Source organism: Propithecus coquereli, unplaced genomic scaffold (assembly GCF_000956105.1).
Source record: "Propithecus coquereli isolate 6110/MARCELLA unplaced genomic scaffold, Pcoq_1.0 Scaffold108, whole genome shotgun sequence".
Taxonomy (NCBI): Eukaryota; Metazoa; Chordata; class Mammalia; order Primates; family Indriidae; genus Propithecus; species Propithecus coquereli.
In genome coordinates this window covers 2,511,090-2,527,938 of record NW_012134747.1, presented here as the reverse complement: position 1 = coordinate 2,527,938, position 16,849 = coordinate 2,511,090, and the positions used below count along the sequence as shown (strand labels likewise).

General features: G+C 35.8%; 1 protein-coding gene across 1 annotated transcript in view; it reads right to left on the bottom strand.

The window, feature by feature from the left end:
* PPP1R9A (protein phosphatase 1, regulatory subunit 9A) overlaps positions 1-16,849 on the bottom strand; it is a 328,117-nt gene that overhangs the window by 53,874 nt on the left and 257,394 nt on the right. Inside the window, exons 8-11 of the mRNA XM_012647532.1 lie at positions 8,783-8,836; positions 5,967-6,196; positions 4,345-4,441; positions 4,071-4,242 (exon numbers count right to left, since the gene is read on the bottom strand). Coding sequence (XP_012502986.1) covers positions 4,071-4,242; positions 4,345-4,441; positions 5,967-6,196; positions 8,783-8,836 — 553 coding nt within the window. The remainder of the gene's footprint in view (positions 1-4,070; positions 4,243-4,344; positions 4,442-5,966; positions 6,197-8,782; positions 8,837-16,849) is intronic.

Sequence of the window (16,849 nt, the reverse complement as noted above, 5' to 3'; positions counted from 1 at the left end):
CATTCTTATTTTTAAAGACATTCAGGATTCAGTAATTAATTCCAGCCACAACCTATTGTGAAAGTCTAGACTGTCCTACAATCCGTCATGTTGTAATTTAAGTCTTTTCCTTCTTGCTCAGTTCTCATCAGAGCTAAGGAGTAATAAGAAACTAAAGGATTGAAGTAGAAAACGCTTTATGTAACCTTCCACATTCACACTTTTGGGAAGATAACATGCTTATCTAACTGGAGGTCCACTGTCTGAGTAGGTAGGTGTGAGAAAGAAGCAGCACTTGGTGGCAATATTCAAACTTCACAGAATTCCTGGGATTACATTTACAAATCTACAAGTGACTTAGTTCCTGTTACGCTTCAAAACTGTTCATGGGTCACAATGTTTATAAAATTATATACAAACTCTTCTTCAGGCACTCAAAGCGCATTTTTACTCCAAGAATACCCTATGCCATTTCAAATGGCCCCACCTTTAATATAATGTCTATGATTCAGGAAAAAAAAAATCCTAATTTTATTCAATTTTTCTCTTCTTTGGACCCCCCCTCATTTCTTAAGATACTTACACAGTGCCTTAAATTCCATTTATTTGTCTCTTACCAAACTTCTTCTCTCCTTCACCCTTGGTCCCAGCCACCCCACAAATTATATACCTTATTGTACACTTGGCAGGGCTAACTACTTTCTACCTAGCAGCCACCCTTCCCTTTGCAATCAGTGTGCCCCGTAAAGCCTGTTTGGAAGCAAGTTTTCAGTGTTCAAAAATAACTTTTTATTAATAAATCATGTCATATTTACTCCTGACTCCTCAGGATAATCAGAACATGCCTTCATATGTAACTTCCACCTATTGGTCCTAGTCTTTCAGTACCTCTATGGAATATGCATTATCCTTCTTCATCAAAACAGCCTATAAAATATTTGAAGCTGAAAACAGTATCAACATAAAGATTCTGGAATATATAGAAGCTCAGGAAGAATATGTTGTTTCAGTGACTTATCTAGGAAATTGAATCAAACTAAGATTATAATCCTCTAACCTACCAAGATCTAACAAGCTTATTCTCTGTTCTTATTCTAATCCTGGCATTACCTAGGCACTAAGAAATAACAAACATGAAACACAGCAGTAGGGCAAAATTATCATTTTTCCTCTCCTGGCACATATGGAAAATAATATTTGGCAAGTACACTGGTATAAACTAGATTGGATTTGGGGTCTGTTATGACTCTTGGTTAGACAAAAAAATTTGTTCCATTTGCTTTATGTAATAATGATAAGAAAAAAGTATTAGACTATATTAAATCATGAATTTGTATGGATAATCTTTATCAGAATTTTAATGAAATACTTGAGTTGGCTTAATTTATAGAGAGAAACATACAAATGGTGTTCAAATATAATTTTAACTGGTAAATTTTTGTATGGTTTGGAAATCAGTTTTATTCCTCAAAAATTTACAATAATTTAATGTTGAGAGTCACATAATTAATCCATTCCCACTTGGAAAGCTCTGTTCTAGAAGAGCTTGGGTCCACATGAAGAAATGGTTGCTTATAGCTCTTCCTTTCTGCTGCCTTCACTTGCCTTCCCTTTCTCTTTCTGTCACTATTTCATTCAGACAGTTTTTCATTGACCTGTAATTGATAATCTTTTTGCTTCAGAAGCTCCCTCAAGGTCTAAAAACAGGCTAAACCACTCATCTTAACACTGTAGTGTCTGGAGAGCAAATCAGAACTGGACAGAAGGAAGTAGGGAGGATAATACTGCATATAATAGATAGGGACTAGGGAAACTGACCATACCCGCTGTACCTCTCATAGTGCAAAAAGACGGTGGGGATCTTTAAATGCTGAATGGCTGATGTTAGCTGTGTGCCCTTACTCCCCTTTCTACACCTCTAGTACTTCAGCATTCCCTAGCAAAAGAAAGGATCTATTTAGAAAAGTGCTTCCCAGAGCATTCCTATCTAGCTACTGACCAAGTCATTTTAGTTTATGTGATCAAGCAATTGAAGTTGAAGGAGATCTATCACTGACCGTCCTCAGTAAAACTTGTAGAGCACTGCTTGTTATGTATGCTACTAATGTCTGAGGTGGCTGATTCTACCTCTACTGCAAAAGCATGGATTGGTTTCAGTAAGAATTAGTAGTCTCTGCATCTCACTGTGAACCGGCAGTGTTGCTAAGGAAACCGATAATTATGTGGCAAAATGGAGGGTGTAGAATAGAAAAAGGGTTCAGAAGAAATGTAAGGTTTTGATCACAATCACCATATTAATAGTATAGTTTGTGATCTTCTATAGTCATATAATTTAATAAATACCATTAATTATATGTTTGACAAGATACAAATTTCTAAACTGAAAATAATGAATAGAAATGAAAAGCTACTGGTTACTGTTCATACTTTGTGTATGCCACAGCAGAAATGTGTATTTATTATAAACCACAATTATTTTAAAGTTAAAATATTCAAAAAAGTGAAAAAAACACGCATTGGTTTGAGTTCTGATGTTTCTCTTTAGATATCAATATTATAGTGTTCTAGGTATAAAAGTTATAATTCCACAAGAACTTCAATACCATTACTTTTTTTGGCCTTATGGACTAAGTTATAGACCCTCAAAACACCCTGTAGGTGAGAGAAGAAAGAAGTATTACTATTTTTATAATATACATAGCAAAATCACCCCAGAGAAGGTGAATGATCTTCTTCAAGTCACCCTACCTCCTCAGTTAGCGGTAATACCGGTGCTAAATTCTCCTCTTTCAGCTGCCTGAGAGGCACTGTTTATAAATTATGTCCTATTTAGAGAAAACCCATCAGAAGGATATAAACCTAGTGAATGGAAGCAATCTCTAGATATCACTTTAATTTTAAATGAAGATTTCCAATATTTTCCATTTTTAATAGCTAAGAGTTTAGTTCTAAAAGTTAATGATAGGATATAAACACTTGTTTACCAAGAAAACCTTGTTGCAGACATTTTAATATGTGAGAAAGATCATCAAAAAACTAAACAGCTCATTATTAACGGTGTTTTACTGCATGTCCAATTGCTGCTGTGAGTTGTCGGTCCTATTATGATAATTCTGCTGTACAGCATTCTTTTGTTTGTTCTTTGTTTCATTTTAATTTTAGAGACAGGGTCTCACTCTGTCACCCAGGCTAGAGTGCAGTGGCACAATCATAGCTCACTGTAACCTTGAACTCCTGGACTCAAGTGAAGCGATCCTCCTGCCTCAGCCTCCTGAGTAGCTAGGATTAGAGGTGTGTGCCATCATGCCTCGCTAATTTTGCACAACATTCTTTTACTTTCATTTTCCAAGGACTATGATGTATACATTTAAAAAGATGAAGCCAAAAGTTTTATATCCTCCTGGGCATTTATCTTTATAAATTCTTATACATTTTCTAATTTATAATATACTATAGATATTAAAACATTCATTCGTATTCATATACACACAATCTATATATGGTATATGTGTGTGAGAACAGAAGTAATGCATTTACGGTTGGTGTATGAAAGAAGATGACCATTTACAATAGAAAATGTTTCCAGTGTTTTGGTCTTACTTGATCTTTGACAAGAAAAGACCTGAGAAGAACACATAGAACAGCAAGGTAAAGTATAAAACTGTACAGAATTTCTCAGCTAAATGAATTGCGAGTACTAGAAGCAGGCAGTCTGCCTTCCGATGTTACGAAAAAAATATTTATTCTAGTGATTTAAAAATTCTAAGCCTTACTCATTAACACAAAAGTAATGCAGCTCAGACTAGATGGGATGGACTATCGTTTTTAAGGCAGTTTATTAAGTCTATCAATTTTATGATGGTTTAAAAATAATTACTGGCCTGTCAGTTGGGATTTTGTTAATTCTCTATATTAGAGCATTTATTTTTGATAAGATGAGCTAAAATGATAGACTTGTTTTAAGAAGCCTTTCTTCTCTCCCACAGTAGGAAGATATTTTCAACTTTTAAATCTCTGAGTCAGAAAAAGAAGAATGTAAGGCCAAATTACACAGTCATTAAAAATGATTTTTGTGGTTAGGTTAAACAAACCTTGGCTTGGGCCATCTTGACAAGATGTTTGCTTGACACCCAAATTCTCCATGGTATCACTTTTAGAGACTTCACCAAGAGATGTTGTCCTCTCAAAAATGTTGTTGTTATTGTTAACCTGAGTTCCACTTTGCTTCAGTAGCCTGAACAACTCATCTTCCATATCTCTAATCTAGGAAAAACAAATCCATTCATAAAACTCTAAATTAGCACTCCTCTCCCATTACCAGGCAAAACCATCTAATTATTTAGTGGCTTTGAGACCACAACTCACCTGCATTTGTAGGGCCTGAACTTCCATAAGATGGGCTTTCTCCATATCGTCTACTTTCTTCCTTTCTGCTTCCTGTCTTTTGATGAAATCAATTTCTCTTAAGAAGGAAATAATAAAACTGATTATATCAAATACTCAATAAATGAGGAAACATGTAAAAGTTCTTGTTGGAAACAATGAATGGCACAGTACAATAACAACTAGATGACTTACTTAAATCAACAAAATTCAATCATAAAGAAAAAGCATATAGTAATGAAAGAAAATAAAATATCTTTAATGAGTCACAAAGTAAAGAAAAATGCTTTGATTTTTCTTATTATGATTTTCATTTCTGGGTCCTGATTGTAGAAAACCCATACATATTTAGATAGGGGCTATTGCACTTATGACCCACCTTGGGTAATTTAGTGGAGATAATTACGTGTCGAGTAGAAATAATTCCATATTTCCAGTGTCATATACATAGTAAACTGATGGAACCGGATGGTAAGAGTTCAAATGAAAAAATTATAATAAGATTTCTTTCTATGAACAACAGTAAAGAGGGAGCTGGTGAGTGAGAAATACTGAGGGGAGTATTCACTCACACACCTAAGGATAATATGGGGAAAAGGAGAAATAGCTCCATTTTGAGAGCCTAGAATAAAATATGCAAATTTAGCAAAATTGAATATAAAATTATTACATGAAAAAGATTTAGGTATGATTATTTGACAAAAAGAGTTAAAACAGTGATGTATTGAATTCATGGTCACAAACCAATTATCCCCTTTTAAACAATAAAATTTTGATAGCAATCTCTTTTAACTATTAAAAGCATTCTTTCAATAATAGGAAATAACAGAGATGTCGTGACTCTTATATATATGCTTAGCTTCTAAGGCTTAGTATGGAAGACCAGAAAAGGTACTAGAACTACTTTTTCATTCTAGCTAGCTAGAAGTAACTGATAGAAAAATCTAGTAAAAATCTCCCCTGTCAGTCTCCCTGACATTACAACAAGATCCAACAGATGGAAGCAAAGCAGCAGTAGCTCAGAAAGAGCCGTTGAAATTCAAAAGCAGAGTGTGGTGATGGTCTCTCTCACTGCAGTGAACTAAGGTCCTTGTGATTCTCTCAATAGCTGAGAAATGCAGAGAGGCAGGGTGGGGGCTCTTGCTAGTCAATATTTACACTGTCTGTAGTGGGCAAATTCTGCAGTTACTGATTCTTAGACTACAGACAGGAGCAGCCTGATCTAGGCCTCAACTGCTGCTTTGCATGTGCCATATCAACAGTCATTCTGCATGACTTCAGCTGGGCTTCTTGCTTCTAAATCACAGAGATGTTTCAAAAAGGATAAAAAAATTCAGATGATTTAACAGTATCAATGATTAACTATCAAAAAAATCAAGAGGCACTGGTTGCCAAAAAATTGTAAAATATACAAAATATAATCTCATGAAAAATGGTAGAAGCAATTTCCAAAATTTAATGTGTATTTTTGCTGTTAACTATGCTTTGGAGAAGTTGATAACTCCAAGGTCATATTTTCTATTTCACTAAATATTACAAAAGTATTGGACACAAACCTTCTTTATACACACATTACTATTCTACAGTCATCACAAGCTGCTTACTTTTGCTGAAAATCCTTGATCAGTTTCTTTGCCTTGTTGTATTTCTTCTCCAAGGCTTGATACTGGCTTTGAGTCTCTTTGAGATGTTCGTTGACAGTGTGGCATAATGTTTGAGCCTCAATCCAGTAGGTCTCCAGATTCAGCATTCTTTGTTTGTTATCTTCAATGTTCTGCTGCAGCTGGGTTTTTTCTAGCTCCCAGCGCATTTTCTCGTTTTCTGCGGCTTGTAGCTGGAGAAAGCAAATGTCAAGGCAAGAATAATTTGGGTACTTCTGTAGGAAAAATCTTTCATATTTTTATAACATCTTTTAGGCTAAATATCATTATTATATATACTCAATCATCAAAACACCTTGAGATGAGAAAAGCAAGTATTATTTTCATAATTTCATAGATGATAAAATGGAGGACTTGAAAAGTGAAATGACCTACCCAAGGTCACATATCTGATAAATGTGAAAACACAAACTGGATTCCAACTCTCATGATCTTTCCATCACTCCACATGATGTGATCTGTGAGCAGTAATGGATGTTTCAGAGTTTGAGTGATTATAGCCAATGAATGTTTTGAGAGTTTTTTAAAATGCATAATTATATGTAAAAAATTAACCAAAAAGGGAGCGGGGAGAGGCAGGAAGGAAAGGAGAAAGGCACAAAAGCACAGTATGGCCTCATGGTTACGAAGGGGACTCTGGAGTTATTCAGCTTAGATTTGAATCCTGGTTCTGCCATTATTGGCCATTAAACCTTGGGCAAGTAACTGAAGTTCTCCAAGATTCAATTATATCATCTATATAACACATTAGTATGCTTGAAACAGCTCCTAGGGCATAATAATCATCTGATAAACATTAGCTATTTTTACTTTGCTTTTGACCCTTTTGATAACATTATTATGTTCTTAATTTTAATTGACAGGAACATGGTCTGGTAGCTCATATTTTACAGGCATTACAATGAATTTTTTGAGCCTTATAAACCCCAATTCCCATAAAAGTATAAAAGATAGTATAAGTAAAAATATAAGTTGTTCCTTGATTACTTTAATTCCTTTTCATGGAACAGAAAGGTAGGTTTGTGTAATTTCTGCTTCCAGGGAATCTTAGGAATAGATACCACACTAATATAATACCCTCATTTCTACAGAAATTCAAGACTGATCCTCTAGGCGAGAGCTCAAAAGTCATTCCCGATAACTGGCCTTCAAACTAGTGCTTTATCTACTTCATATGCCTTCTTTAAAGTTCAAAAGGATACAGTCATTACAAACTATCAATGTTCAAAATCATACAGCATTCCGCAAGTGGAAATGTATATTTATGTAAATACACACACACACACACACACACACACACACACACACACATGCTTTGTGTATATTTTTAACAACACATCTGCAAAACAGATTACAAAGTAAAAAGGTAGCCAAAAATATTTCAAAATTATCAAAATGCTTATTAAAAATCATAGTAAAATAAGCTAATCTGTGGATATTATATGCCAATGTAATGATGAGAAAAATACAAAATACTAATTTATAATATTTTCTAAATTAAATGTTCATATTCTAACACATAAGCTCCATTAAAGCACTTACAATCGCAGGGAAATCTTTTTCCCTGACTAACCCACAATTTTAAAAAATCTTCTTCCTTTCTATGTCAAGAAACAACAAACATTTAAAACAGGACTAGGTTTTTTACTATGTCTTTTATTAAACAATGTTTTATATCAAGTTGTTTATTTACCAACCATTGCTAATTTTAAAATTATTATTCACGGAGCTGGGCTGACACCATGAATGATATATAGACATATTTTGACTAAAGAGCTACAGAGTGAATTAGCTGAGAATACCATTTAACCAAAATAGCTTCATTAATTCATCTCCATTTAAAACACATGGAGAAACCAAAAGCGTTCTATGTGAACAGGAAAACAGACCTTTAGTGGTGGGGAAGTAAATATCTCTTAATATTAAAAAGACCATGGAAACAATAAAGTATATTACTTCAAAAAATATCCTTAAATTTTTGAAATTACATATTTGATAAAACTAAACACAATTGCTAGAACTGTGTTTCATACGAGTACCTTATAACTTATCAATTAAAAATGTCTTTTCAAATCTTCTATTTTTTCATAAATAGACTAATAACATGTAACTCTTTTATCAAGACCTTTTCTCCCCCACAAATTTAAATAATGTGAAATAAACTTGTCTAAAATTTCCAATAGTACCTGGCACCTGATATCAATTATGCATGTGCAATATTAAGTTCATAAAACTTAAGTATTAGAAACTGGATATTATTTCTATCGAAAAAATTAATGTGCTGTATTAAAACAATACACTATTCCTGATGAACAAGCTACAATCGATTGATTAAATCTATTTATATTATACTCCGGTTTCTCTTCAGATCGTATAAATCTTTCGCCTTTTAAATCTATTCATAATGAAGGAGAGATGACATAAGAGCTTGTGTTTAAGGAATTAGTGATCGAAACATACTTTGGACACTTGAATCATTAAAAATATTACTTTTTGAGGAAATCTCAGAGAGAACTGGCCACATATGTGCAAATACAAAAATATATACATTTAAAAATACCACGTTATTTGCACTGAGGGGGACGTGGGTGTTTGCTTTCATTGGCAGGTTTGTCTATGTAACTGACAGTGAAAATGGATCTTTCACACTTGTATTCTTTCAAATGCACAGCGACAAGCCCTTTAGTCCTAGGGTTGAATTTATGCATAGTATCTGAAGTTTAAAAAGTACAATTCGAACACCATGCATTGGTGCTTACCTTGGTCTTCAGTTTGTGAATCTCTGCTTCTGTAACTGCGTGTTTGATTTGCAACTGAAAATTGAAAAGAAAGAAAAAATCTAAACTAAGCGAGTGTATCTATATTTTTAAAACCTTAGCAGCTAGGAGAATACCTATTAGATAGTAAACGGCCTAGAAAGGGCTGCAATGCAGCAGGTTGTAAATTAAAACGTCTAGTGTGTAAAATGACACCGGGTGCAAACGAATTAAACACAAGGTTTATGGTCCACACTCCCTGACATCAGATTAGATTACCAACTTAATTGCTCAGGGACCAAAGAGAAGAAACACCTTTTCTTGCCCTCTTTGAAGCTCTTCCTTTATGATTTAAGTATCAAGGAACTGTTTGCTTGCTGAGTTCTCGCCGATTGAACGGCATAAGCAGGCAAGTGAGCCGGTGACAGTGGGGAGATTTAATTCCAAATCTGGAAGAAAGGTGGCGCTATGGTTCTGTGAGTCGGAGGCACATTCCGATGAGCAGCTCGGCTGCAAAGGAGAGGGGGAGGATGCAGTTCCACGGCGAAATCTGATTTTTTTTTTTTTTTAACTGTAGGAAAAGTACAGATCCAGATTTCTGTCCTCCAGAAGATCTACTCGTATTGAAGATTCAGACCCCCAAAAGCTTCTGCTACAGCTTATTGACATAACAGTCACCATTTACCTTTGTTTTGCTTCTCCCCTCCCCCCACTTTGCTGTCTTTGTAAGGGAAGAAGAATAAATGAATCATTTCTTTCTTTAAAGGATCAATAAATACCCTCAAATTTAAGGAAAACAATTTACGAGTTCACAATTTCTTGTTTGAAATCCTTGGGGGTCAGATGTTTTTGGAATTCAGAACTCTTCCAATTTCAGAAAGCTATTAAGATGCATCTTCCATAAATTGCATATTACCCACAGCAGGGTCTGTGGAGGCACCCTGTAATCAAACACGTGAATATTTTCGCCACCAAACATATGAAAATTCCCACTAAGTGAGGTATATAGAGACTGTAAATAGCATCTTGTAAGTTTCGGTGAGGTTGTACCACTAAATTAGTTTGTCACAAACTTACAAAAGAGACTGTTTTGGAGCATTTTGGATTTAGGACTGCACATCGGGGACTGTAAACTTTTACTATTGCCATAATCAAGTAAGTCTAAGAGATTTTCTTATCAGAAAGAGTGAGTCTGCTGACAGAAGGACAGAAATGTAGAGTTCTCAGACTCACAATGGGATCCTCAGCTCTCTTTTGAGTTTGCAACCTGTCTTTCCTTGTTTTTTTTTACCCAGCTGGTGGGGGCATGTGGGAAGGATGATAAGGGAAAGGTGGAAGCGTCAAGGATAGGTCAATTCAACACCCCTGGATGCCAATGGCGAACAGCCCAGAACCGGAGGGTCCCCTAGTTCCCTGCAAGCTGCTCCCTCCTGCTATGCATGTGGCCCATTCTCTGCACTGCCACGGCTCTGCTACTGCTCTTGGTCCTGAGGGTGCTCTTGAAACTGTTTTCAATTTGATTCTGCCCCACTCATATCACTTATCTTCCTTTCACTCTCTCTTGACCTGGTCACGCCGGCTGACTTGCTGATGTGGCTATTGCTCCTTTCACCCTCGCTGGTTCCTAGGAGCGTCTGCAGTCTAATGGTCCCATTAGAGACCATTCTCTATGTGAGAATGTTATTTTTATGAAACCCAAAACAGCCAGTCCTGGCTGTCTTGGTTTCTTACCACAGCACTACAGGTACAACTCTTACTTTCCCACTTTTAGCAGAGGCTCAGGGCACTAGGTGGGCCTGGTGAGGAATCCAGTCAACAAGTTTTCTCAGTGACTAGATTGGAAAAAGATACGAAAGACATAGCAGTGCTGCTCTGAGACCCCAGCAACTCCCTTCCTCTCGCTGATGAGGTCTGTGCTCACTCAAAGTCCTAATCTGGATAGATCTTTTGGGAGCCTGACAACGCCAGGCAATCCAGCGGCACAGGCTCAAATGCCCAATTGATACGCCAACTCTGGACCCTACAGTGAACACACTACTGTGAAATCATGGATCCTTACACTTCTGGACTCACTTTAGACATGGGAAAACTAAGGCTCAGAGAAGGTAATTGACTTGGTCTAGTCCTCACAGTGGATCACCATTAAAACCAGCACTAAAACCTGGATCTTCTGGTTCCGATCAAGTGCCATTTTCCTTAGAAAATAAGGATTAGTTCAACAGGCATTTATTTTTTGTTTTTATTTTTATTTTTTAGAGACAGGGTCTCACTCTGCCACCCAGGCTAGAGTACAGTGGCCCGATCATAGTTCACTGTAACTTCTAACTCCTGGGCTCAAGTGATCCTCCTGCCTTAGCCTCCTGAGTAGCTGGGACTATAGGCATACACCACCATGCCCAGTTAACTTTTAAAATTTATTTTTGTAGAGATGAGGGTCTCCCTATGTTGCCCAGGATGGTCTTGAGCTCCTGGCCTCAGGCTTCCCTCTTGGCCTCCTGGGACTACAGGCGTGAGCCACTGTGCCAGGCCAACAGGCATTTATTGAAGAGATGCTATGTGCATGATACTGTAAACATAGCCCTTTCTCCCTCTAATAAATGTTAGGGCTAACCTCTCCTACCAATATAAACTAATAAAATTAAAAGGGCAAAGAGTACTTAGACATTAGATATATTATTTATATATAAATTTATAAATACATGTATATGCACATACACATATATGGTTGCATGTTAGGGCATCCAGCGAATTCACAAACCTAGGTGATTTTGGAGTATCTGGAAATGTTATTGACAGGATCTACTCCTTGTGCTTTCTACCATGTGCCAAGTCTGAAGAACGGTTAAGTTAGACTGTATGAATTCATTTCAGACATACCACGTGCTCTGTGTGGTGTTAGAAAATTATTTAACTTCTCTTACATTCACTTTCCTCAACTGTAAAATTCAGTTCCTTATAAGTCATAAGCTTCCTTATTGGATGATTAAATGATATAACCCACGTAAAGCCTTTTGCACAGTGGCTAGCATGGAACAAGTCCTCAATAAAGTCAGCCAGGACCAAGAAAGAATGACCTGAAGAACTCAAATATGATCACCCCAACTCTACCTCTCAGTTAAAAGTGCTAAATGCCATAAAATGTCACACCTGAAATAAAATAAACACCTCTCGTTCTATTTAAAGAGTAGCAAGAAATCAAAAGGGCAGATTTCACACTGAACACTGCACTATGGGCAAGTGCCAGACTTTATTTTATTAACTCCGGTAGGGCAACCGAGTAAATGGTGTACACTTTGCTGGGACTTTGGACTTTCTTTGCTCAGATCACTTTGACTTCTGTAAGTTGCTTCTCTGAGCCTCAGTTTCACATATGAAAAATGAGAGGGCTGGATAGGAAGAACTCCAAAGGCCCTGCACATACTACATGTGTGACATTTATGAAATGAAGAACCTGGAGGTAGTTATCACATGGTTGTAGAGCTTAGAAATTCTTGTCTCAAGCCAGCATTTTCATTCTTATGAATGTATACCCTAGATTAATCCACCAATATTTGGGACAAACCTAGGTAAAACTGTGCAATGGCGCAGGTTGATCTATTCCACACTTCCCATCTCACCAAAAACGGATAATAGAAGGAAGCTGAACTCATTAGCTGGTAGGATAACAACTGATAAAAGCTTAGAGTGTTACTAAGTACAGCTAAATTCTTGACATATAGGAAAGCAGAATGAATTGTAAAAATTCAGACATTATTCAGAATGAAAAGGTTTTCTTAGTACTTATAAGGCCCAAAATTATAGATATGTGATTATTTTAATTCTAATAACACATTAAGAGAATTTCTACAAATCCATCACTATTGACCAAAAAAGCATCAAAAATACACTAAATGAGCCCTTTCATTTTATATAGTAAGAAACTGTGTCTAGTGAGCTTAAGTTGCAGGACCAATAGGTGCCAAAGCCAGGTTTTAGAAATCCCATCCCATGGTTCCCCTAATACTGAATTTCTTACATGTGTAGGCCCCTTTATCTTTTTTTATTATCTCTCTCGATCACTGCAAATGACTGGGAGGGAGGCAAGACAGGTGCTGTTAACCTCATTGCTCAGATGAGAAAAGAAGCTCAGGGAAGTCACACAGCTTCTTCAAGTTTCCCCTTAGAAGTAGGTGGTAGAGCGGAAACAATCCCAGGTCTGACTCCCTGTTGCTCCATTCATCATGTATCTAAATGAAAAAGTTGCTTGGCATATATTTCTCATTTAATCTTTACAAAACCCCCGAGGCATATGTCATCACTGTCACCTCTCAGTTGAGAAGTTATTACTCCAATTGGACATCATGGATCACTTCTGGTAGTCTCTGAGTGTTCTGACACTGAATACAAAATGGTGCTCAATCAGCTGCTGTTATTATTAATGGAACTTAAAAAGAACATCTCTCTCATTATTCAACCTGCATTTAGTAACAAGACTATGTGCCAAGTACAGTGCTAGTCACTGAGGATACATGAATATGACATAGAATCCACCTCCAATATACTTACTTCAGGGAGATTAATAAATACCACTTCATGAGAGAAATTCTCCAGATAACCCTGAGGTAAATATCAAAGGGAGCCTTCTCCTAGATTGCTTGATTAGTCTTTTACTCCTATAACCAGATCAGTGACCACTGGCTTTGGTCTGTTTGTCCAACAGAGGACCCTACCTTCCAGGCACAGTGAGCACGACCGAAGTTAATATTGCTTTTCAAAGGGTGAAGGAACTTAACAAAAGAAGCATAGTTGGCAAAAGGTTGAGTTTTCTTATTCTAGAGCAATTCTCTTTCCACATGTTTAAGAGATTTATGTCAAGAATCAATAACCTTTTCAAAGTACAGATCCAAGGGTTTGCAAGAATGGTCAGGCTGATTGACTGCAGGGAGAGGAGGTCAATAGGGCTGGGTAAGAAACAGAGCCTGAAATGCCTGTTGGAACTTTTGGGCTTCAGAGAATCTAGGTTTGGAGAAAAGACTTGGGATGAGGGGACATAAATAAAAAGAAAAGATTAAAGATTGTAGGTCAGTGTCTTTTACCTTATGTATAAGACCAATCACTTTCATCTCTTCTGTCATTTTTAATGTGAATGCCATACATACCCACCACAGGATTTCAGCAAAATAAACACACACATTCCTACAGAGAACATTAGCTCTACTTAACATTTTGCAGGTATACCTGCTGTGTATATTTTCTGTTTATTTTTTTTCAAAAAGATGAATCTGGAACAGGTACCCATATTACTGAATCAATATAATCCAAATATAACTGTGATAGAAATAGAAACATCCTTATACAGAAATGTAAATAGTGAGATTGAACTTTTGTATTCTACTTATCCTGTGAAAACATGGAAAACGTTTTTCTTTAAAAAGTGAAAAATATCTTTGCAGGATAGATTTTAAGAGTTCTAGTTCTAGAAATTTTACAATTGGATAAGAGCAACATTTTCTGCTCTCACTTCACAAAGGCAGAACGATAACAAAAAAGTTGCATAGAACTTTATATGAGCATTGGAGTCTGAATTTTTAAAATTATCTTTGTGAGTATTTGACTGATGTCTTTCTTACCCATAACAGTGTGAGTGCCACAAAAGTAGGAATCATAGCCACTTCTGCCTACCTTTTGGTGCTGTTAAAATGAAGCTATGCCATATTTTTTTTGAAACTTCTGCTTAAAGCTTTATATATGGTGTCTATCTTTATATTAACAAAAGTGTTTTACTCAGGAAATAGTGTATGCAAAAGGAACTAAAATTGGCTGACTGAACAACATCATAATCAAATCTAAATGGTAACACTAATTGCAGTGGATGTAGCAACAGTAGGATGTAGGGTGAGATTCTCCAAGAAGGTCACTCTCTAAGTAGGTACTCATAAACTGGTTATTAATGATGAAGATGCTGGATGTAGTTGACAGACTGTAATTATAGCTTCTTTTAAAAAAATAACCTGTATACTAATAAGTAAACAACAATTTATAGCTCCCATAAATGTTAACGGAAAAATTCAAAAAGATAATTTTATTATCCAATATACTCATAACTTCTCTAAATTCTTTTTCATAGACCCGAGTAAAATAAAATAACACAACTTTTAGAGTCCATTTTCCCCTCAAGAGAAACGTAGAACTGTTTTTACTGGAGCTACTAGCCATGGCTTCTGAGGAACAGTGGTGAGAGGAGACACTGGCCAGTCAGTGTGAATGGTACCCAGCTAGCAGCTCCTGATACCACCATTCCCTGATTTCCACTAAACTACCAGTAAAATCACATAAAAAAAGAAAAAATCATAACCCAAAATGAACACCACAACTAAAAACTACTGGTCCTAGAATATAAAAGAGTCATAAAGTTGAATTATAAAAAATCCATCCAAGATTCACTCCAATGATAGGGAGACCCTTTGTGCCACCCTCACTGGTTATCCAACGAGAAAAATGGACAACCTCTACCATGCTGCCCAGGAACAGGACCTCAAGCCAGGTTCTCTAACTTCCTCAGTATTCCATACTCATTCAGAATGCAACCAGAGAAAGCATGCAGGAAGATGGCTGATGCATTGCACGGCACATTGCATACTTCCAGCTGTAGACCACAAAGTAGAATAATATGGACAGGGGTGGTCTTAGTAAGTGCCTTGGTAGCAGAGAATACTGGAAATTACCTTTTTTATTTCTTTTTTGAACTCAGATAACTGAGTGGCAAGATTTGGAAATATCTCTCCTTAGTACAGAGAACTGCCCTAGATGATAAACTGCTAGAAAATAGCAACTTGGCTGGGAAGTAGGCATATGAAAATGCCCTCTTGATGTGGGCCTAAAAATGGGATTCGTAATCAAAATGTGAATAATTACCATCTAACATCAAACACAAAAATGTTTTCATCTCATTTCAAGATAAATAAAGAAAAAACAGGCTACCTTGGGGCTATTAATGAATATTATAGATCAAGGTAAAGAGAATATCAACTTGAAGACACAAATAAGTAAACCTGTGAAAATGATATATCCCCTAAGTAAAAAGATGTTTTAAGGTAACTCTCTGGAATATCAGGATGAAGAGAAAGTAAAGAACGATGAGTAAAGGTTAGAGAGGAAGAACCTCAACCTTTAATAAGAGAATCAAGTCATGTTAGCAGTGCTAAAAAGCATAAATGAATTTGAAGTTAAATGCATGTTAATGCTACAGAAAAGAAAACCACTGATATGACAGGACAAATTTGAGACACAATTGCAGACAAAGAACAAACAGACAAAGAAAATAAAATCATAAAAAAGGCAGTAAATATGGATAACAGTGTTTGTAGAAAAGAAATAGAAAGAAACTGATGAAGATATTAAGGGGCTAAAATGGAAATAAAACAAAAACGAATATAGAACAAAGAAGGCAAAATAGAAAGAAAAAATCAATGAAAAGAGGCCTGCTCAAGAAATTGTGATAAAAAGAATTTAAAGTACAAGGCTAAAAAAATAAAAGCATCCAAATGCCAGGCTGATGTTAGACTTTTCCTTTAAAATACACTTAAAACAATGAAGCTTGCCCTATTATTTTTTCAGAAAAGAAGGTTGTGAATCAAAACATTAAACCCAGTTCATGATCATCTCTGTCATGATAATTAGAATGTCATTCTCAGTGTGGGAAGCTCATGACAACTATATCTCCACAAATACTTAATAAATAAAGATATGCTCTGAGAAATGAGGAAAAATTCAGCACTTAAGAACTAGGAAATTATGCTGTAAAAGGAATAACAGTGGATATTGATTAACCTGAGAGTGTAACTATGTGTTGTAAAAATCATTGTAAAGCTAACTGAAAACATAAGTTTTAAAAAAAAATGCAACAATTAAATTTTAATAACAATCTCTCTTAGTACCCAAGATTGTATAAAAAAATCCTATATGGAGCATTCAGTATGATATTAATTTATTCTTAATTTTTTAAATTACAGAAATAGAGAACACGATTTAAAAACTTGATAGTAAAAACAAATGGAGTCTATCTTTATATTAACAAAAGTGTTTTACTCA